Below are 22,454 nucleotides of genomic sequence, written 5' to 3'. Positions count from 1 at the left end.
GGGCGTGCACCTGTATGTGTGACACTCCAGCCCTGTCACCCTCAGGGGAGCGTCCCACCCGCAGTGCCAGCGGAGGAGAGCTGCTGCGAGGTGATGAGAAGAGAAGCTGGAGCTGCTCTGATGGCTTAAATATGTATTTTACTAATAGAGGCTTACGCTGTGAATGGAGTGCCAGCAGCAGGGGCAGAGTCAAAGTGAGGATTTAAAATCAGGTTGGGTAGATAGGAGAGACAGCTTACGGTGTTTTCATCTCCCTCTCTTGTTCATCAGTTCCCTTAATAATTCAGGTGGGGGGGGGTTTAATATTAAACAGACCAGACTTGGCAAATAAGGGGAATGTGGCTCCCGGAGCTACAGAGTACGTACTGAGGCTTGACAGTTCTTCTTTCCAGGTGATATTGGATTCTTGCTATTAAACACAAGTACCCTACACCAGGAATTGATCACCCTGTCTTGCAGCACATTATTATTATCATCGCTTTATGGGATTGCACTGAGAAATGTCTCCATCTGCCCAGGTGATGCTGCTTTGCTGTGATGGGCTAACTCACACTGGCACGTTGGGGTGGGAATAACCTCCCCATCCCCTGCCTTGACTTTAGGGGCTTCTCTGGAGCTGGACTGGGTGGCTGTGGCTGCAGAAAGAGGTGCTGCCTGTGTGATTCTGGTGCCTTGGTGCACGTCCTCAAATCGCCCGGGCTGCCGGTGGCTGTTGCTGTCCCTCACTGTAAGGAGAAGACAAATCACCTCCCTCGGGCCACGTGTGGTTCCCAGCAGAATATATAAAAGCTGTCTTGGAGTGTTGAATGTGTTTCCAAAGGACTGGAGGGTGTGGGTGACTTGAAAAGGTCTCCTCGTGTCTTGGTTGCATTAAATGTCTTTGGGTTTTTATCCCTTTTCTCCCCTTGTTTTGGGGCGGATCTGTAGTTTGGTAGATTCAAAGGTTGAACGCTGAAGGCTTTGGGCTGCTCCTGCTGTTTCCTTCAGCAAAGGAATGTAAACATTGCACTGGGATATAGAAATGTGTGAGGTTTTTAGTCTGTCGTCTAAAGAAATGAGCTGAAAAACACTCGCTCTTGTATTAGCTCTTAGCTTCTTGTATTAACTTTTTCAGATCTGTTTTCTGAAACTGGGGACAAGGAGGGAGGACTGGGAGTGACTTCTGGTCCAGCCTTATTTTGGCTGTGCGATGTTTTACTCTGGTGGCTTCTCGTGCTTGGTGGAGCTGAGGATGCTGTTGCCTCTATCTCATCTTCTGTTGCCTCTATCTCATCTTCTGTTGCCTCTATCTCATCTTCTGAATGCCAAATAACTGCATTTTTCATCTCTTCTCCAAACTCACGTTTTTCCACACCATGCTTCTTTTCTGGACCCTTCAGTAAATCAGCAGCTTGCTTGGTGTGTGTTTTCCTGAAGCTTCAGTGGCTGGGGCTGCTTTGGGAATTGTCAGGCACTGCTGCTCCTCTGGTTCTGAGACAGGATTGCATCTCCATGGCACGGTGCCTTGGGTTGGGCCAGCCCTTCCCTGGAGCGAGCTGAATTTTCCCTGATTTTCTGCCTGCAGACCCCAGGGTTTTCATAAATAACCAAAGCATCATTAGGTTTGCAGGGTCCCTCGGGCACGCTGCGGTGGGTTGGGATGGCACCGTGGCTTTAGCTCCGTGCTGGGACCTGGGGGCTGAGCTGGGGCCGGAGTATCCCCGCCCTGGGGCCGGGCTTGTTTGGGTGCTGCAGACGGGAAGGAGCAGGGGCGGCACCACCGCAGCCCTCCCCGGCCTGGGATGGAGTATGCTGGCAAAACGCAGGGAGAAATCCCGCAGGGAAGGGGAAGAAGAGCTTTGTCCAGCCAGAACTCCGCGGCTCTGCTGCCCCCCCGCGCCTGCCTGTGCTGCGGGGGGCTGTGGCCCTCCCCGGTGCGGGATGGGCTGTTGGTCACATGCCAGCGACATTGGTCACCCTGGGGCCAGGGGGACGGTGCCGGGGGAGCCGTAGGTTAGAGCCCGTTTTTAACAAGCCAGAGGGGATCCATCCATCCATCCTGGCGTGCTGGGTGGCACAGGGTCCCAGGAAACCACGAGGGGCGGGTGGGGCACACCAGCAGCTCCCCCTCCTGCTCCCTGGGAGTGTGGTGGGAGAGAAGGGCTCGCTGCCCGAGGCTTTCCTGGATGGGCCAGAGCTGGCCCTGGGGATGCTGAGCAGCTCCGTGCAGGTTTGCTGGGGGGCCGAGCCTCTTGTTCCCTGCTGTGCCCCGTGTGAGCAGGCACTCGGCACAGGAGATGTCCGAGAGCTGTGCGTCAGCCTGGTGGGATTCAGTGGTCCCTGGAGGAAGCCCAGCAACGAGGGTGAAATCAGGCCACTTCTGCTGGGTTTAAGGTGAACCCTCATCCCTGCCACTCCTCATTAAGTCCCATCAGGTGACAGCCTGGTGGCTGCACACTTCCTGCTCTCCCGAGGCAGTGTGGGGCCAGCCTGTGTTTCCATGCCCTGCTTTGGACCTGGGGGTGAAAGAGCAGGTTTTACTTCTCAAATAATGAGCTGCTGCAGTGGATGCTGAATTGGATGGCAGCAGTGACAGACCGTGGTTACTGTTGTCCTTTTGTCCACAATATGTTGTTATGGAAGTGGGTTTTCCCCCTCCTCTTCCTTTCGACTTAATTTGGCATTTGCAGCACAGGGGAGTTTCTGGGAGGCTGCTTCTACTACAGGTTTTTTTTTTTCCCCTTGCTACAGTGGCTTTAGAAATTTATCACTGCTCTGATTTAGGGCTTTTTTTTCTTCTATTATTATTTTTTTTCCTCCTGGCATATGGAAGTAGCAAGCTTGGAAAAAATGCAATCCGTTAGCCATTTCAAGCAGGCTCTACGTACACGGGGCTCCATGTCTCGCAGCAGGCTGAGATTTTTAGAAACACTCAGTACTGGCCTCGTGTTACAGCTCCTGTGGGATGTGGAAAGCACCCAAACCTCTTTTAGAGATGCATTGCTTGGTGTGTAGCATCCTCAGTCAAGGCTGTGTGGTGGGGTCTGTGCTGTGGTGCTTTGGTTTGCAGGTGGGGTGGGAAAGCCTGGAGGCAAAGGGATCTTGACCCAGAGGTGTTGGCTCAGCTCCTGGCAGTTTGCTGGGACTCTGTGGGACACCCTTGACTCTTGGAAGTGAGGTCAATACCTGGGCTTGCTCTTGGATCCCCACCAGGCTATGGGGTGGTTCAGCACCCTGGTTGGAGATCCAACGTGGCTGGAAAGAGCCTTAAATCACCGTGGATTATTCTTGCTTCCAAACAGCTTCTCCAGAAGGGTACCTTGGGTGCCAAGGCTTTGTTGAGTCTTGTGCCTCCCGGCACTGCAGGGCTGCTGACAGCTTGGGAAGCTCTTTGCAGGCGGCTCGACACTTTCCTTCGGCACTCGCTGGTGCTAACAAGCTTTGCTGCTGAGCTTCTGGGGCCAGGTTTCCTCTGCAAAATAAACCTGAGCGTGGTAGAAATGAGCCAAGATGCAGCCTGTGTGTGCAAGGCTGGGGATCCATCCCGAGGGGCTGCGGGGCGTGCCTGGGAGTGGGCGATACGTGAGGGATCTGCTCTGGTCTGTATTGGGCTGGCCCATGCGTAGCAGCGGCTTTAGCTGGAAGGCGTCAGTGCTCTGGCTCAGGGGTGTTTTTGGAGGACATGGGGCAGATTTATGTCTTAGGGTCCAACTGGTGCTTCCCCAACAAAGCATGGGAAGAGCAAAGTTCTGGACACAAGGCCTGCTTCCTCCCTGTTGGCATGTTAGAGCTGTTTACTCACAGGAAAAAGGAGCAGGACAGACCTGCTTTCCTGAACCCATGGCTGCCCCATCCCTGGAAGTGTTCAAGGCCAGGCTGGACAGGGCTTAGAGCAACCTGGTGTCCCTGCCCATGGCACAGGGGCTGGAACAAGATCATCTTTAAGGTTCCTCCCTTCGTTGAGGCTGATGATTCCATGGGCCCCGGTGCAGTGATGAGCCGAGCATTGCCTGGGGAAGGTGACAGGGCTGTGTGGCTCTGGGGCAGAGCCTGTGAGCAGCTCTTGCAGCTGGGGAGGCAAAAAACTCGACCCTGGCAGCCACTGCTTTAGGGGAAGCTTTGGTTTCACTGGAGGAGCCTGGTCCTGGCTGCAGGGCTGACCCTGTGGACCCTGTGCCCAGTGCTGAGATGTGGGATCCCATCTGGGGCATGCACAGGCTTTGAGCACCCCAGGTTTTCAGCATGGGACTGTTAACAAATTGCTGGCCCTGTTTTTAGGGACTGTCCAGCCCATTTCAGGCAGAGGGGAGGGTGTAGAACCCAGAACACAAGAGTGTAGTATTCCCAAACAGTGATTCTGTGCTGGAGTTTTAACACACCCCAGGCAGACCGACAGGCCCTGGAGGGAGACTGGAGCCCTCCCAGGGGGTTCAGCTGGCAGCCGACACACAAACAAGGTTTGAAGCAAGAAAATGACCTGGTTTAAACCCGAGATGTTGTATGGGAGTCATGTATCCGTGCCAGTCTGGGAAGGGTGGATGTGTCAGCGTGGTACCCTTCTGGGAGGGATGGGTTTTGGTTGCTGCCACTCTGAGCTGTGCAGGTGGGGGCTGGGGGCCGTGAAGGATGATTGCTTGGTTCTCCCCGTGCTGCTGGTGCTCCGAATCCTGCCGGCAGACGGTGGATGGCTGGCATGGGGAAATCAGTGGCGTGAAGCTATTTAGGAAGGAGTGAGTGGGCAAGAGGAGAGCGAGGGGGAGTGATGCTGCCAGAAATAGCACTGCCTGCTGCTGAGGGGCTGGGAGCCAATGGGCTCTGCTGGTGTCCAGTGTGGGGGTGGTGGTGAGCACAGGACTGTGCTGGTCAAGTGGGCAGTGTGGGATGGCTGTGCCAGACAACTGGGCAGTGCCAGCTGGCCGAGCCCTGCCGGAGGAGAACCCTCCTGGTGTGTGCAGGCTGGGTGACATACGCCATCAGTCTCACACTGCCAGGCCTCTGCCATCCCGGAGATGTCTCAAACTTCCAGATGGCAGTTCCCAGGTGTAAAAAGAGCTGAGTGTGTGTAGCCTGTGGAGGAGCCTCGGCTGGAGGAGCCTCTCCTTCCTGGAGACAGAGAGGGATGGTTGGGGGGGGGCCACCAGCAAGCAGTCATCACAGTGTGAGGGCTGATGTTTGCAAATACGGTGAAGTCCAAGCTCCCAGGGCACGTGCTGCTGCAAAAGGACCAATTCTGTGATGGAGTTAGGAACTAATTGAGCTGTGGGGCATCATTTCAGCAGGGAGATGGAGCTGATGCGTGGAGCAGTCAGCTTGGGTCAGAGCAAAGCTCCTTCTAGCTCCCTGCCCGGGCTGGCTGCTCAGCCAGGACTGTGGAGAATGCTGCGCTGGGCTGATGCACGTCTTACATAAGGAGTGGTGTAAGAAAAGGGATGTACATTGCTTTTTTCCTGCAGGATCTTTCCAGGCTCCAGCCATCAGCAGCATGAGCTTGGAGGTTGGGGCTAGGCTGTTATTCTTGGCTGTGCCTGCCCTCCTCTGCTCCGTGAATTAGTCTCATCCTTAATTTGAGCTCATTTGCACCCCGCTTAAGGGTCTCACAAAGCAGCTCTCTGTCAGGAAGGTTGCTGTGGCACAAATTATTCTGAGAAACGTGCTCCAGAGGGATGGAACAGCAGAGATGAAATAATGCCACGAAGAGGAGAAGGAGGGAAGGCAAGCGCGGCTCAATGCCAGCGGTTGTAGTGAGCGAATAAAAGAAGGGAAAGCGGAGCTGGATGAGCTCCTGTTGAAAGAAGAAACACTGAGAGGAGGAGAGGGAGCCCGATGATAAGACAGTGGCTCTGGTCCAAAGGGAGGTGCTGGAACTGCTGGCTGGAAGGAAGCAAGGCAGATGGTGGGCGATCGGCACTGCTGTGCCTGTGGCACGGAGCGGGAATTGGCATCAGAGCTGGGGGCAAAGCTGTGTCACTGGAGGGAGAAGAGGCCACTGATGGTGGCTGGGGTCCAGCTGGGTGTATCCAAAAGAGCAGTGCCTGCAATGCCAGGTGGCTTCCAGAAGCACAACCCCTTCACTTGGCACCTTGGCAAAGCATTGAGGCTCATGTCCAGGCTGCCTTAGCCCACGGCCCTCTGCAGGGTCCAGCCTTTGGCAGCCAGCCTTTCCTGAGGGATTTGGTGGTCTCCCTTGAGCAGGAGAGGGGCCCCTGGCACTTCCTGGGAGTGTGTGCATTGAATAGGAGGTGAGAACTGGGTGCTTGCTGGGTCAGGTTATTAGTCCTCGTGGAAGAAGCAGGACTGCTGAAATGTTCTTTTTAGCTCCACAATAACATTTATTTGTTTTTCTCCCATCTCCCAAAGTGTGGGAGAAACTGGGCTCAGAGGATGAGCTCTGGGGGTGTGCAGCAGCTTGGAGCGGCTGAGGATGGCAGGAGCAGGGAAGGATGGGGAATGGGAGGAAAGGAAGGGGCTGGTCCAGGCTGTTGTCCCTAAGCAGCAGTGTGTCCTGGGACATGCTTTCCTGAGCAGCAGGGAAGCTGGTTGCTTGCTGAAGGGTCCTCAGGGTCTCATTTGTGTATGTGTGATGTTGCCAGGCAAGAAAATTGCTTTTTATTGTCCATTTGTCCCATCGCTAGAGCCAGGATAAGGCAAATCCACTCGGTTTTCTGTGGTGTGTGAGGTGAACAGGGCCTGGGTGAAGGAACAAATGAAAACCTGGTTTTCCTCCTCAAAGGTGGAATCAGGAGGGTTTTGCTCTGTTTACCAGGGATTTAGGGCTCTGCTCTGTCCTTATGCTTGTGGCTGTAGCTGCTGGTGAGGACCCTGCAGTGGAGGATGCATACATAGCACATGCTCTGCATGGAATTCTGGAATGGTTTGGGTTGGAAGGGACCTTAAAGATCATCTTGGTCCAGTCTCCCCTGCCAAAGGGAGACCGATTCCATGAGGCCAGGCTGCTCAGAGTGGCTTCAAACACTTCCAGGAATGGGGCATTCACAACTTCTCTGGGCAACCTGCGCCTCACCACCGTCACAGGGAGGAATTTCTTCCCCCCCAGGATGGCAGGACAGACTTTTATCCCCTTCCCTTCTTCGCCGTGCAATTTGTGCGAGGGATTGTCTTCGTTTTTGCACAAACAATGAGACCTTTTCAGCGATTCTTTGTGCATAGTGGGAGCAGAAGTCAAAGACAAATAAAGCCTGCTGTTGCTCACCTTTGCAGCATCCCTTTGTTTTCCCCTCTCAGGGCTGCTGTGAGTCCTTTTGCCGGGAATCTGCTGTTTCCAGGATGGCATAATTACCTGTGCGGGTCTATTAGGCACTGACACACATTGAGGTGTGTGAGTCACCTCAGTCAAGGCACCGCTGGAAGTGAGAGCTTGCTCTCCCTGGCTTTGCCAGGTTAAACATCGGTTTCGTGGCCACAGGATGCTGCCCCCTGTGATGCTGCAATCCGAGCTGGGTGTCCTTCCTGCCCCATCCCAGCTCCTGGCTAAGGCAGGTGTTTTTGGAGAAGCCATAAGCTGGAGCATGAACCCAGAGCTGGGATGAGTGCTGGCGATGCCCGGGATGCGGCGAGTGCCACTCAGGGTGGGGACAGCCCTCTGGGGAGCCCAGAGTGAGCAGCTCCCAGGTCTCACAGTCACCTCTCCTGTGAGAAGTGCCTGAGAGCGCTGGGGTTGTTCAGCCTGGAGAAGGGAAGGCTCTGGGGAGACCTTAGAGCCCCTTCCAGTGCTAAAAGAGGCTTCAAGAGGTTTGGAGAGGGTCTTTTAAGAAGAGCACAGAGTGGCAGGACAAGTGGGAATGGCTTCACATTGACAGAGGGCAGGGTTAGATGGGATATTTGGAAAAAATTCTTCCCATGGCAGGGTAGTTCGAACTAGAGGGGCTTTAAGGTCCGTTCCAAACCAAATCATTCTGCGATCCTGGGACCACGTGTGTTCAGCCTTGGCACGAGCGAACAAACGATTCCCAGGGCAGGGTACAGGAGAAGTGAGGGCTTCATGCATGGTTCCCTATTTTTCCTTCTGTATCTACATCAAATCCTCTTTACGTCTGTGGTTTCAAGCTGACCTGGGTTCCTGATGTCCCTCAGCAGCAGCAGTGCCCTGCTCTCAGCCCCTTCCTCCATGCTGCCTCCTTCCAGGTGCTCCGGAACAAGGAGCCAGGGTTCGCTGCCTTCTGCCAGCAGATCTTCCCAGAGGCTGCTCTATTTATTTTTAAAGCATTTTCTTTCTCTGTTGCACAGCAACTTCCAACACACCCTGGCTCATGCGGGCAGCTCCTGCTCCTCTTCATACTTTGGCACTTCTTCAGCTGCTTTAGGGCTCAGGGAGATGGGGACTGATGCTGAACTCGGATGTCACGTGGGTTCACTTGTCCCCTTTGAAATGTGCCAGCTCAGGCTGAGTTACCAGGCTTGGCAGCGCTGCTTCCCATATTCCCATTCCTTGGGTGTGGGAGCAGCCGAGGTGTGATGTGCAGAGTCAGTGCTGCTGCTGTGCACTAAAAAAAAATATAGATTCAGGCTGTCCTCAGGGTGGTGGGGCTCTGTCCATGGCTACCTGCATACACTGGCTCTCAGATGCAGGGAATGGTGGGCTGGGATGTGGAGAGACTGCTCTCCCTGTGCCTGTGGCTGCTCAAGGGGACAGTTTGAGGCCCATGAGCTCAGGGCTGTTTCCATGCCTCTGCTTTGCCTTGTCTGTGTGCCCTGTGCTGGGGGATGACCGGAAGCCCTGGAGGGCCTTTCCAAGGAGAATCCCCCCATGATGGGAGTACAGGGAGAAGGGCAGTGTAGTTCTGGAGGGATGACAGCCTGTACTCTTAAGCAGGAGCGGAGATAATTCCTGGAGGGTAGCCTGGAAATTATCTTAAGGAGTCCTGGCTGTGCCCTTCTTTGGAAGGCAAACTCCTGAGGGCGCGCTCTCTGGCTGCGCTCAGCGCTGCCGGGCTCCAGGCGCTGCCGGCGCGCGGATCACGCTGGCTTTCCCATCCTAGGCTATTCCTATTGCCAAGCCTGGTCCCTGCTGTTTGCAGAGCTGCTCCCACCGGAGCAATACCTCTCCCCTGCTGGGTGGAAGAGCTCATATGAGGAAGGGGAACGCTGAGCTGTGCTAGGCATCGTCCCTTGTTCCCAGTTCCTGCCCGCGGTGGATGGTACACACCCCTTCAGGTCTGTGTCTGCCTCTGCTCTGCTCTCCTGGGGATTTGGGATGCTGATGTGGAGCTGGAATTGGGGTGGCAGGTCGTAGATGAGATGGATGTGTGATGAGGGCTGTCTTGCCTGGAGCTGCAGAGACCTGCCTGCCCTGCAGGCAGGGCTGCAGGGAGAGGGGGTGAGATGAGACTGTCTCAAAGGCGGTGCTGGAAGAATTTTGGGCATTGGGTTGTTTGTCAGGATGGGTGTTCCCAGCGACTGTGCCTGGTTCTGCCCCTGTGTCAGGCCTGACAGCCCTGTCTCTCACTGCCACCCCAGCAGGGATGTGCCTGCCCATGCTCTGAAGGCATCCTTGGCGCTGGGGTTCGCTGCCTGCAGCAGCCCTGAGGTCCTGCTCCCCGGCAGTCTCCGGCTCTGTGTGCTGGAGAAGTGCTGAGCTCTTTGACGTACATTTATATAAATAGCAGTGGTGTTGTTTAACAGTTGTTCTTAAAGGAGAGATGAGATAATTCCATGTTTTGATATTCCTAAAGCTGATGCCCCTGGGAGTGGTGCTCTGTAGGAGGGCTCCCGTATCTGGGGCTGTGCTACCCGAGGTGAGCCCTTGTACCCTCAGGGGGCTCGCTGGCCTCGGAGACACCTCCTGCCTGGGATGGGGCCTGAGCAGCAGCCTGGCTCCATCCAGGCTCCACTCAGCTTTTCCTGGGAAGCAGAAGCGGTGCTGAGCCCTGAGGAGGGGCCTCTGCTGCCGGAGCGTCACTCCAGCTGTGACAACCCTGGCGTGGCAGAACAAAAGCTGTTTCCCAGACAAGAGGTTGTCTGATGTCTGCTGCTGAAGCTTCTCCCAGCCTGAAGCAGCTCCTGGGTGCTCCAAGCTTGGCTCTTTCCTCTGTCCGATCTTTGCAGGTGTTCCAGTGGTCTTTGTTGTGTTGTTTTGCTGCCGCAATGGCCCAGAAAACACCGTGTAATATACGAGTGGGTGATGAGAGAGGAATGTTTTCTGAGCCAAGTGGCCGGTCTTTGATTGCACCGTGTCTCTCTGTCCTCAGCACACTGGCACATGGGATGCTGCCTTCCCGACCCTCCCATTTTGGTACATTTGGCCTGACTCTTTCCCCCACACCTTTTGCTGTGTGTGGGACTGTCTGTGCAAGGAGCCTTTGCCTGTAAACATCTTCCCTCCTTCCTTCCCTCCTTCCTTCCTTCCCTCCCTCCCTCCCTCCCACCTTGTTTAAGTCCCTCTGTTACCCGTGTACAAAGCTCCCAAGCCTGGAATGCAGCCCTGGCTCTCGCTGGGTCCCAGGGATGCTGGGAGTGGCTCTTCCCAGCAGAGCCACTGCAAATCTGCCAGTGCTGGGGGCTATTGGAGGGGGGTTTAATCCAACAAACTTTTCCCCAGTATCAAATGACTCGACTAAAAATAACCCCCTGGCCAGCTGGCTCTCACAGCCACCACGCTGCACAGCCCCAGCACCCGGTGCAAGACGGGCTGGAGCACCCAGGGGGGCCCAGTGCTGACCCAGGCAGGGCTCACCCACCACAGCATCCATGTCACTGCGAGGGGAGGTGCACGTGGCAGGAGAGGAAAAGGCCACGAGGATGAATCAGTCGCTCTCGCAGCCCATCTGTCTCTGTTTGGAAGGGCCCCACGCTGAAATCCTTGTGAGCGCTCGGAGGTTCAGTGCTCTGCTTTTCCACGCAGCGTGAGCTCCCGGCTTGTCCTTGGAGCAGGGACTGGTAATTAGCAGCTCAGGGCAAGCGTGGCTCGGTGGAGAGAGGCTCTTGATTGTCCTGGAAACCAAGTGGCCCCCGTGGCCTGGGGAGAAGCAGGTCAGTGAGTCAGAGAGAAAGGGAGGCAGGGGCCAGATTCGGAGCATCCCTGTGCTTCGGGAGGGATGGAACTGGGCCAAGATACCTCAGCCTGTGAGCTCGCAGGGAGAGCAGCCAAGCCGGGGGGAGACATCTCCTGTGGGCTGGTGAAGTGGAGAATCCTTGCCTGACTTGGGGTGTCCCCAAGGTGCTTGGGAGCAGCATCCTAGATGCTCTCATATAGATTTATATTATATATATATATATATATATAGTATCATACATGTTTTTCATATGTATGTATTTAACAGCTTCTTGGTCTGATGCTGCTGTCAAAATCGCCCCCCCAGTCCCCAGGGAAGGCTGCTGGGGTGCTGAACCACGCTTGGAGGGCTCCAGCTGCTTTGTTGGCCATGGACTACACCACAGCCAGAGTTTGTCCATCCTGCCCTGTCCGGGAAGGGATCTCTGCCGCCCTGCTCTCCTGGGGCTTGCGGCAGTGCTGGAGCTCAGCATTGTGGTGCTGAGCCCTCGGGCTGCCTGGGGCTCAGCCCTGTGGAAGCACAGTATTAAACCTCTTGCTTTAACTCCAGGGGTTTTGGTAAAGGTTGTTCAGATAATGGAAGCAAAGAGCTCACCCAGCGCCTCAGGTGCTGAGCGTAGTTATTATGGTAATACATCGTGAGTTGGCTAAAGGCTTGATTGCTGCCATTGTAACACAAACACACTCACAGAAAACCCCTAAAAGGAATTTCCTCTTCGAAGGGCAGCGCTGCTGCTGGGAACCTGCTCCTCCCTGCAGCTCCTTATTAGTTAATCAGCTGCCAGAGGTGAAAAAATGAAGCATGGTGTGGGATCTCAGGGTCTCCTGCCTGCTGGGGCTGCGCTCCTCGGCTGTGGCACGTGGCTGGGGTTGAGACAACGGGGTTGGTTCCCTTGAGGATGCTGTAGAGAGGATCTGTGTGTATTTCTTCTTCCCTCACTTGTGCTCCGGTGCTTGAAAAGCCACTTCTCGGTGGTTTGTGGGGTGGGTGTGCTGCCCGGGCTGTGTTCTCGGTGGTTTGTGGGGTGGGATGCTGCCTTTGGATGCTTGTGTCCCATTTCAGCCCACACTGATGCACAGACCAAGGGGCCAGAGCTGCTCGCTGTTCTGCTCCTGTCTGGCTGTGGCAATTCCATGTGGGAGGGGATGGATGGATGGAAGGAAGGAAGGAAGGATGCAGTCTCTCTGAGATCCCCATTAGATGATGTGTCCTCCAGCTGTGCCAACACAGCTGGGTGATCCGTGTCCTCAGCTGTGCCCTGGGCTGAGCAGGGACCATCGTGCTGCTCCCAGCCACTGTGCAGGTGAAAGCACAAGTGCCAGTGTTTTTGCAGCTGAATATCCCCTCCCTAATTCAGTTTGGCCACTCTCAGCGCCCAGTGGCCATGGTTTTATCCCAATGGTTTCTCCACAGCAGGAGCAAACAGTGAATTTCCTGACTTTTATTGCTTTTAGAATGGAGTTTGGCAGGTGAGAGCTGCTAGAGGCTTCATTTTAATGCATTGAAAGCCTGCTTTGTGTCACAGTGCAGCGGTTCCTTGGGTCTCCTGTATGAAATACGGACCAGTGTGCCATTGCTGGGTAGTGACATCCCTGTTCCCGTGGCAGGGACGGCAGGGGCTGTCCCACGTCCCTGCTGCATCCCAGTCGCACCACCAGCGATATGGACAGTGAGTATCAGCCAGGATCACCTGTGGGAAGCCGTGTGTGGGTCATACAGGTGGGCGTGCTGCTTTCCTTTGCTGTTTTTAACTCCCAATTGTCATTAGTGGAGGTGTGAAGTCACCTTCTGCCCAGCTGCTAACAGGGAGCTGTGTGGCAACCTGGGTTTATTCCCAAGAAAAGGCTGATTTGCAGCTGGAAGGGCTCAGAGGCACTGAAACCTGAAGGGAGCCTGCAAGAAAGATCTAGAGAAACTATTGATGAGTGCCTGGAGTGACAGGACAAAGGGGAGCGGCTTCACGCTGACAGAGTAGGCTTTGGTTAGATATTAGGAAAGAATTCTGCCCTGTGAGGGTGGGGAGGTCCTGGCACAGCTTGCCCAGAGAAGCTGCCCTACCCCTGGAAGTGTCCAAGACCAGGTTGAACAGGGCTTGGAGCAACCTGGGACAGGGGAAGGTGTCCTTGCCATGGCAGGGGAGTTGGAACGAGATGAACTTCAAGGTTTTTCCAGCCCAGGCCATTTTGTGACACACACACACACACAAGTTCTGTGTTATTGGGAAAATCCAGGCTGGAGGTAGGGCTGCTGGCTGGCTCCACGGTCCCGGCCCTGGCCATACCTCTTCCCAGCAGAGCCCAAGCTCTTGGTTCCCACCAACAGAGGCAGGGCTGGCATTTAAACAGCAGAAGCCAAATTACATGAGCCAATGTGGTGTTTTTCCCATTAATTCAGATTTTGGGTAAAAATAAAGCATTTGTTTTCAGTGTGAGGAGGGGTCCAAAGGCCAGAGGAGGGGCAGGTGCCCTGGCGCCAGATGCTTGGTACCTGGCATGTGGCATCCCTCAAGCACCCCCGTTAGTGTGAAACCTCGCCAGCTTTCCTTAACAAAATGTTCTGGCATCCTCCCTTCTCTCCTTGTCACTTCTCCAGAGGGAACGTGGCTTGTTCTGCTGGCAGCGTGAGCCCTGTTTGCTTGGGCGGAGGCAGAGCTAATTATTTCTATTTATTTCCTCAAACTTTCTCAGTGTTTTGTTTGAGGGCTCCGGCTGAGCTTTTCCACTTGCCTCCGAGCCTGGGGGCCACCAGCGTCCCTGGAGTGGGAGATGCTCTGGGAGGCACCAGCAGAGCCAGTGTCTGTGTGGATGCTGGACCTGCCCTTGGGGTTTATCCTCATTTGCTCTTGGCTAATTGTCCTCAGGCATGGCTGAAACCTGGAGTGTTCACGCTTGGTGTGCCTGAAATCCTCCTGTCCTTGCCAAGGAAATGACTAGGAAAGGGGCTAATGGGTGTTTAAAAAACATAAAGACCAAAACAAACGGAAGCCAAACAAGACCTAACCAAACGAAAAACCAAACCAAAACAAAAAGCTCACCAACCACAGGAAGGAAAAACCAAAACAAAAAAAGCCCCCCAAACCCAAGGAAACCTGGAGTTAAACTTGAAGAGGGGAGGGCTGAAAACCAGTAGAGCAATATGAAAAGGAAAAGCAGAAGTTGGGGAAAATGAGGTATGATGAAGGTCTTCAGAACTGACTTGAAAAAGTAATTAATGCTCCTAAAAAAAGTCGCATGGGTAAGCAAAGTAGTGGAGTGAAGGATCTGTTTATAGCTTTCAGTGGGAGCAGCCACGCTCGTCTGATCAATGTGCTAATTAATTTGCTGAGGCTCTTGCTGTCAGTTGCCTTTTTCTTTCCGGAGATCTTGCCAAGGGCTGAGTATCCCTTGGGCTGGGCTGGTTTCAGTCTGAGGGTGACTTTGGGTGCCTTCTATTTACTGGGCAGCACCACGGGCCTGAAGGGGATGGGATGCTCCCCTGGGCCCTCCATCCGTTCCCCTTGTGAGGAATGTCAGGTTTATTTTGACTGGCATAGAGGCCATGCTCCATGTCATCCCCTCAGTTACTGTTAATTTTTTCCCCTATATTTAATTTATTTTTGCTCCTGGTGGGGTGTTCCCCAGCCTATATCCCAACCTCCCTTGCCACCTCCCTGTGTGTTCAGGAGGTGTCTCCAAATGATGCCTTGGGAAGGGGTTAAGATGATGATGTGCTCAGTTTGCTGCATGACTGGGGCATTTAAACCTTCCTTTTCCTTGCTGGGTTGCTTTCTGCTGCATCAGGGAGGTAGTTAGGAAGGGGGTGGTTGCCTTAAGCTTTCTCTCACCCCCTTTTTCACCTTCATCATGGGCAAACACTGGAAGGGGAATTTCTGGGGCTGATAAAGCAAAGCCTTTCCTGCAGCAATAACAGGCTGAACAGAGCTTTTCCAACATGAAAACAAAGCACTTCACCATGGCAAGGCTTTGTAGCCTCGGACACGAGTTTCTCCTGTCTGTGGGGCATCACTGACTTGGCTTGGCTGAGGAGCAGTGCTTGGTGTGGTGTTCCTGGCAGTGTTCCCATGCCTTTGGCTCCTGTGGGTAGCTCCCGGCTCAGACCCACGCTGGTATTTCCCCATCCAGCCTCCTGAAGTGCTGCCTGTCTCTGGGGCTGCCTGGCTGTCGCCCCATGAGTATGGGGCTGGAGGGGGATCTGGATGCTCCAGCCAGGGCTGCCTCACAGAGAAAAACCAACCAAATGGAAAGAGCCTGGGGTGGTTTGGTCCAGGTGTCCCAAATCCCCTCTTTTCCGATCTCCTTGTGCTGTGCTGCTCCAGGGAGGGCTGGCTACGGGGTCAGGGAGCTGCAGGTTCAGCTTCCCAAACTGGGAAGGAGGAGGAAGGCAGGAGGTGCTACCCCTTGCCCTAATCTTGGGGATCCAGTGATGTGTGTCCCAGTGTGAGAGGGTCCAGCCCAACAAACTGAGGAGAAACAGGACTTTTGGTTGATGTGGGAGGAAGGGAGGGGATCACGGGGCAAACAGAGCAAACCCCTGAGCCTCCCTCTGTCTTGTTCCCCTCCAGAGTGATGAGCCACCCCAGCAGCAGCGATGCTGGGATTCGGGACGTGCTCCATGGGCGCGCCGGCGCCAGGCAGGGGGGCTGAGCTGGACGCTGCCTCGTCCCGCTGCGTCCTGGCCCTGCCCGAGGAGGAGACGTGGCACCAGCACCGGCTGGCCCTGATGCAGAACACCCAGTCCTGCAACCTGCTGGAGCCCGAGAGCCTGGCCCAGGCCCTGGTGTCCCGCGCCGCCTCCTTCGACGCCCTCTACGATTCCCGCTCCCGGGATGCCGACGCGGACACCGGCAGCGCCGTGGACCTGGGGCTGGGCCAGCTGGTGCCCGTGAGCCCGGACGTGATCAAGCGCCGGCGGGGAGGGCTCATCGAGCAGAGGGACATTATCAAGGCACACGAGGCACACAAGATGCAGAGCACGCCCCAGGCGCGGAGGAAGGAGTGGGAGTAAGTACCGGAGAGCCCCCAGCCCAGGTGGGCAGCTGGGGGGAGCGGGAGCCTTCCCTGTCCTCTGCGGGGCTGGGGGGGGCACTGGGGGTGTCACAGTGGTGACATGACCCCTGTGGAGCAGCCAGCACCAGCTGTGCTCCGTCTCCTGGCACTGTGGGGTTGGGCTGCTTGGCTCTGAGCTGGAGCGGGGCATCCCACGGGAATGGTGCGTCCCCAGACTGTGGGTGGTAGAGGGAAGCGTCGTGGAGAGGAAAGTTGGAAGCTGTCTGTTTTGAAAGCCCTCAAGGCAGTTTCCTTTGGCTGTATCTTGGTATTTAGATGCATCTGGGGCTGTTGCCTTTCTGCTTTTGCTGTGGCTTGACCACACTGAGAGGGGATTATCTGTCAATGCAGTGGTTGAGGCCATTTTTTGTGGGACTTGGCAGTGCTAAGTTAACAGTTGGACTTGATGATTTTAGAGGTCTTTTCCAACCTCTAAATTCTATGATTTTTATTTAATTCTAAAAAGTGTCCTCCTGAATCAGAGCAGGCTGGGACATTAACAAACCTGAGAAAACAGAAGTGCTTGGCAGAGCTAGAACCCACCAGTTTTATTTTTCGTTTCCCTTTAATTAACTTTTTCTAATCGTTTGCCTCGGTGCTGTGAGAAGAGCCCAGCTCCAGGTCCTGGGTTATTCTCTCATCCCACACTCACTGCGTGACAGGGCTGCAGCCGCGTGCTTCAGTCCCACATTTAAATGACAAGCTTCCCCTCCCCATGTCTGCTCAGCAGGATTGCCTGGGATAAGCTGCTGCGGCACATCCTACTCCAGTGTCACTGGTCTGGAGCAGTTCCCTGCCTCCAGAACTGGATTTGGGGAATAATGTTTAATAAAACACCCAAAGGAGATGGGAGGCCCCGTATTAATTAGATCTGGCACGTTGCTTTGGCAAGATCTAGGTCAGTGCTCCACTCACGTGAGGCTGGTAGGGTTTCTTTGGGATGGCTTCCATGATAAAACTGCTTGTGATAATGCTGAGGCTGCTCCCACTTTTTTTGGAGAGCAGCCTGACACTGAGGGGGGCTCTTCCTGGCCCTCTTGGCTCTGTGCTCATCTCCTTGTGCCTGGGGAACCTCCTGGCCGGTGACCTAGGCAGCTTTGCAGGGAAAATAAATTGCCATATGGGCTCGGCAGGCGCTCGGTGCCTTGTTATCTTTTGCAGCCCGCTGGGGACGCCAGATGAATAAGTCATGGCAGGGCAGGAAGCAGAGGGGTGGCCTCGTTAATTGTCGGCTGGCAGAGCGCAGCCCTCGAAGGCTGCCCGCTAATTAAGGGCCTGCACCTCCACGGCTCTGCTTGGTGGCAGGGACACGGAGCTGGAGCCCTTCCTGCTCCTGGGGGCAGGTTGTGCCCCTCTGGCTGCCCTCAGTTGCTCCATCCAGCAGTGACTCAAACACAAAACCCAATATTTCTGTCTTTAACACAGTGGGAATGCTCAGGCAGCAATGTCGGGTGCTGCCATCCCGATGTGGTTTAATAGGATGTTTCCCCAGGCTGGTAGGGTCCTGTCTTTGCACTTCCCATCTCCTGGGTGCTTGGGTTTGTCATTTCATCCTGCTTTATGATGGTTTTCTGGGAAGCCTCTGATGTTGGGGGAACAATGGGCTCTGGCCCTTGGGCTTTGCGGACCTCATGTCTCACTGAGGACCAGAGAGCCCCACTCCCTGTCCCTGCCAGGCCCCTTCCTGGGAGGTTGGTGAGCACCCAGGGGTTTGATCTGTTCCTTTCCCAGACTTATGTGCCCTGATACCCCATCAGCCTGCAAAAACCACACACCAGAGGTTCCTGCTTTAACATCAGACTCAAACGTCAGGAGGAGAGGGACTTTTGACAAGGGCATGCAGTACCAGGCTGAGGGAGGCAGAATGGCTTTAAACTGAAAGTGAGTGGGGTTAAAGTTAAACATTCTTCCCTGTGAGGGTGGGCAGGCCCTGGCACAGGGTGCCCAGAGAAGCTGTTGCTGCCCCATCCCTGGAAGTGTTCAAGGCCAGGCTGGATGGGGCTTGGAACAACTTGGGGTAGTGGAAGGTGTCCCTGCCCATGGCAGGGAAGCTGGAACAAGATGAGCTTTAATGTCCCTTCCAATCCAAACCATTCTATCCTTCTGGGACAAACCATCAATGTTCTCCCCAAAAGCTTTGCTGAAGCCCAGGTAGATGTGCAGAGCCAGTAACCCCAGTACCATGGATATTCTCTGGGAATAGACAGATACCCTGCCGGGGAGAAAAAGCAAATTAATTTCCTTACATGTAATTTTGTTAGCAATAATGCAATTTTCCTGTGATTTAATTTTCAGAAGGGCCCATCTCACGTGCCTTGAATCACCCTGGGGGCTTTCACCTGGGCAGTCTAGCTCTGGTTAGCAGTGAGAGAGGGTATTTTCCCATAGCTCCAGCATGGTGGTGGGCATTAATGGGATGTGGGAAATATGGAAAATGTCTGAGTAGCTGCAGGAGCTCCCCTCGTGCTCCTGTCTGCCAGCTGTGGCCGGGTGGTGGGCACAGGGAGAGATGCTGCTTGTGCCTCTCATCTGCTGCATGAGACCTCTGCTCCCCCGGAGCAGCTCTGGCTTTGCAGATGTGGCATTCCTGGTGTGTAGCCTGACGTTGTTTGGCTGCTCTCGATCTGGATTGCTCTGGGGGTAGTGAAGAAAGGCTTTTTGTTTGTGCTCACCAGTCTTGGCAGGTCTGACCCTCACTAAACCTCCCCCTCTGCTGCCTTTTGCCAGTGAAACAATCCCATAAGTAGAACGAGAATAGGAAGGGTAAAATGCTCTTTTCCGTGGTTTTTTGGTAGTTTTTTTTTTTCCTAAGACGAAACTGAGGCAGAGAACAGAAAACATGAAGTGCCTGTGGGGCAGTGGCTCTATTGTAGGATTATCTTTATGGTGAGAAATGAATGTACCAGCCCACCTTGTTCTTGACTGAGGGGCTTCGGCCCAGGGCAGACACCAAACCCTGCTTTCCAGAGTCCCAGCCAGATTCCCTGCCCTCCATCCCCGTGTTCACACTCTGGGCTCAGGGATGGAGGGATATGGAGAGATCTGCTGTGCTTCAAGGCTGAATCACTGCTGTCTTTGCTCTGGATGCCTGGCAGCATCCTTTGGATAATGTCAAGCTTAGAGACAGCTCAAAAGAAAAGCTCCTCGTCAAAATAAGCAAACGGGGAACCTCCTGTGGCTTCTCCAGGATGAGCAGCTGCTTCCTTAGCTGATGGTAAGGACAGGCAGAGCCACACAGGGAGCACATCCCAGAAAAGCTTCAGGCTGAATTTGTAGCACACAGGACCCAACCCTGCTTTGCATGGCTGAAATCCATGTGTGCACGGGAATTTGTTAAGCTTAGCTTGTGCAATTTGGGGAATGCAAGCTGTACCCTCGTTCTGGAGTGATACTTACAGCCAGGATGCATGGAAAAGCCTGATTCCAGGCGGGTGTTGGGCAGGGAATGGAGGAGACAGGAGGGAAAGCAGCAGTCGTGGCACAGTGTGAAGGTGGGATGCTGCAATTCAGCCTCTGAGCACCTGAGTGACGGGCGGAGGGTCTCAGTGTCCCGTGGGAAGCGATGCACTCTGCCCACAGCACAGCGACCCCGAAGGATAAGGCAATTAAAAGTGACGTCCTGTCTTGGAGCATCCTGATTCCCGTCTCTGGTGCTGTGAATCTGAGAGGTGGCCCTTTGCTGGGAACCCGCGGCCCTGGGGAGCTCTGGGGCCGGCTCGGGCCCTGCAGCGCAGCCCGCGGGAGCCTCTGGGGCTGGAGCGTTCCCGTAGCTCTGCCTCCGCAGTTCCATGGGAAGCAGGGAGAGAACAGAACAGGCTGCAAACGTGCGGGGTGCTGCTCACAGATCTCGGTGGCTTTTTACGACTTGGCAGCCTCTGGCTGGTTATGTGCACGCTCTGCATCCCAGATTACAAATGAAGCTGAATTTTTTTCCTTAAATCCCTTTTTTTTTTTGCCTTTGCCAGTGCTGAATGAGACAAAGGGCCCCTTTGGTGTGTGCTGGGCTGCCAGCTCTGCCGCTGCCTCCAGCATAATCCCCAGCACCATCTGGGTCTGACTGGCTGCAGTGATGGAGAGGCCAGGAGCACACGTGGGGTGTGGCACTGCCTCTTGCCTGGGCTGAAGCTGCTCGGACAGCTGGACCAGCGCCCACCACCCTGCCCCTCTTTGGCTCTGCGGGGAAGGGACCAGCCCCAGGGTGGCTCTGAATCACCGTCACTGGTGCTGGCAGCTCTGTGGCACGGTCTTGGGAGAGGTGCTGGATGCAGTGGGTGCAGCTGCTGTGCTCTGAGCAGCAGCCCTGCTCCCCCTGAGGGTGCTCCGTGGGGGCTGCTTGGTGCTGTCTGGCTGTGCTGAGAGGCTGGAGAACGGCTCTTGGCACCTCTGCAGTGCCACTTGCTGTCAGAGGCAGCTTAGCCCTCTCCTTCTCCACCGTGGGCTCCTCTTCAGACATCTGTTGCCATGAGTCCAAATGTCCCAGGGTTTTGGGAGGGCTGGGAAATAGGGTTGGGGCATCTCAGGCAGCTGGCAGGAGCCCTGAGGGCTCTGCAGGTGAAAGCCCTGAGATCTCGGTGGCAGGTGATGCTGGGAATTATGTACCTGGGAGGATCCTTCCTGTAGATCCACCCATGTTTCCAAGTCTTCTATAATGTCCTGCAAAGCAATTAACTTCTCTGAGCCTAATGAGTGTCTCTTTGTTAACGTGGCTCTCCCTGCTTATGTTTTACTCTGCATGAGGAGCAATGCAGCTGGTGAAAAGGACTGTGGATGTGCTAAATGTGGCCATGGGGACACTGAAATATGGCTTTTGCCCAGAGCAGCAGAGAAACACCTCTCCCTGAGGTATCTGCCCTGCACCTCCCTGTGCTCTCCCTGCTTCCCTTTAGTGCAGATCAAGGTTTGCATCCTGGGGAGGAGTTTGTTTTTTGACCTGGGATGAACTTGAGTGCCCCTGGATACTCTGGCAATGGTGTGGAAATAGCAGCATCCTTCACTGAATTTCCTCAGAGTCTGGGTTTCTGGCACACCTTGCAGGAATTCCCTATCTGAGTTAATTGCGGTGAGTGTTAATTCCCGAGGGCTGCCAGAGGGGTGGGCACTCGGGGACAGTCGGAGCCTTCCTGCGTGGCTGAGCCGGTGCAGGCTCAGAGGTGCTTCCAGTGCTCCCTGGGAGCTGAGCATGGGAGGACAAGGTGGGTGCCAGCAGATGCCTCCGCTTGGGAGCTGCTGCCTTGTGTTTTGCCACTGCATCCTTGCAGCTCCTGCTTCCCTCACCGCAATCTCAGGTGCTGGGAAGCTTTGTTAGCATGTCTTGGAGCAAGGTTCAAACCATGGTCCACACTTTCCAGAAGCCAGCCTTTGGAAGGAGCTTCCCCCTTAGCCTGAGGCTGGCCATGGCTCAGAAACACAGAATTACTGGGAGGGAGTGAAGTGGTCAAGAACCTCAAGCAGGGTCACCTAGAGCAGGCTCCAGAGTCCTCTGAGTTTCTCCCAGTAGCTTGTTCAGGTGGGTTTTGAGTGTCTCCAGATATGGAGAGCCCACAACCTTTCTGGGCACCTTGTCCCAAATGTTTAGCTCCCCTCACAGTGAAAAAGTTAATTCCTATGTACAGGCAGAGTTTGTTCTATTGCAGTTTGTGCCTGTTGCCTCTAGTCCAGCCTCTGGGTGCTACAGAGAGGAGCCTGGCTCTGCCTCTTCCCCCACTGTCAGGTACTCTGTGCATTGATCAGATCCTCACTGAGCCTCTTCCAGCCAGGGCGAGCAGCCCCAGCTCTTCCAGCTCCTGTCCTTTAGTCACCTTGGCTGGAGTTGCTCCAGCAAGCCCTTGTCTCCTGTCCTGTGGGGCACAGCACTCTGGATATGTCACCAGGGCTACATGAAGGGGACAGGCCACCTCCTGGACCCACTGGCTTTGCCTAACACACCCCAGGGGGCTGCTGACCCACTGTTTTTCAGAGCACAGTGCTGTCTCAGGGCCAGCTTGGTGGCCACCAGGTCCCTCGGGGCTCTCCCTGCCCAGCCCCTTCCCAGCCAGCATGGACAGGGTCATTCTTCCCCAGGTGCCGGGCTTGGTGTTTCCCGTGAAGCTGAGCTCCATGCTGCTCCTCTGCTGCTCCTTCAGGCTGCTGAAGTCCCTCTGGATGGCAGCACAGCCCTCTGCTTCAGCAGTCTCTGGTTTTTAGCATCTCCCTGCGCTGGCGAGCACGCGGTGCAGCCTGCAGGCACTGAAACTTCTGATACTCCCTGCTCATTTGCACCCCCGTCCCTTCCCTCCCCTGGAATAATTCAACCTCTTCCCCTCTCCCAGGCAGCCCCCAGCTGTCCCTGTGTGATTCAGATGGGGGGCTGCGTGCTGGCTGGGAGGTGTTTGTGGCAGAGGTGCTTTCCAGCCTCTCCAGTTTGCAGGGTTAATGTGATTTA

At 55.0% G+C, this 22,454-nt stretch overlaps 1 protein-coding gene across 10 annotated transcripts in view; it reads left to right on the top strand.

The window, feature by feature from the left end:
- The window catches only part of CACNA1E (calcium voltage-gated channel subunit alpha1 E), a 129,658-nt gene that overhangs the window by 7,994 nt on the left and 99,210 nt on the right, over positions 1-22,454 (top strand). For 9 of the 10 annotated variants that reach the window (XM_032117415.1, XM_032117413.1, XM_032117421.1 and 6 more), the window contains exon 2: positions 15,550-15,988. In XM_032117415.1, coding sequence (XP_031973306.1) covers positions 15,576-15,988 — 413 coding nt within the window. In that variant the 5' untranslated portion in view covers positions 15,550-15,575. Of the gene's footprint in view, positions 1-15,549; positions 15,989-22,454 lie in introns of those variants that run through there. The other variant, XM_032117412.1, reaches the window with a different exon arrangement.

Source organism: Corvus moneduloides, chromosome 9 (genome assembly GCF_009650955.1).
Source record: "Corvus moneduloides isolate bCorMon1 chromosome 9, bCorMon1.pri, whole genome shotgun sequence".
Taxonomy (NCBI): domain Eukaryota; kingdom Metazoa; phylum Chordata; class Aves; order Passeriformes; family Corvidae; genus Corvus; species Corvus moneduloides.
This window is presented reverse-complemented; position numbering and strand designations above follow the sequence as displayed.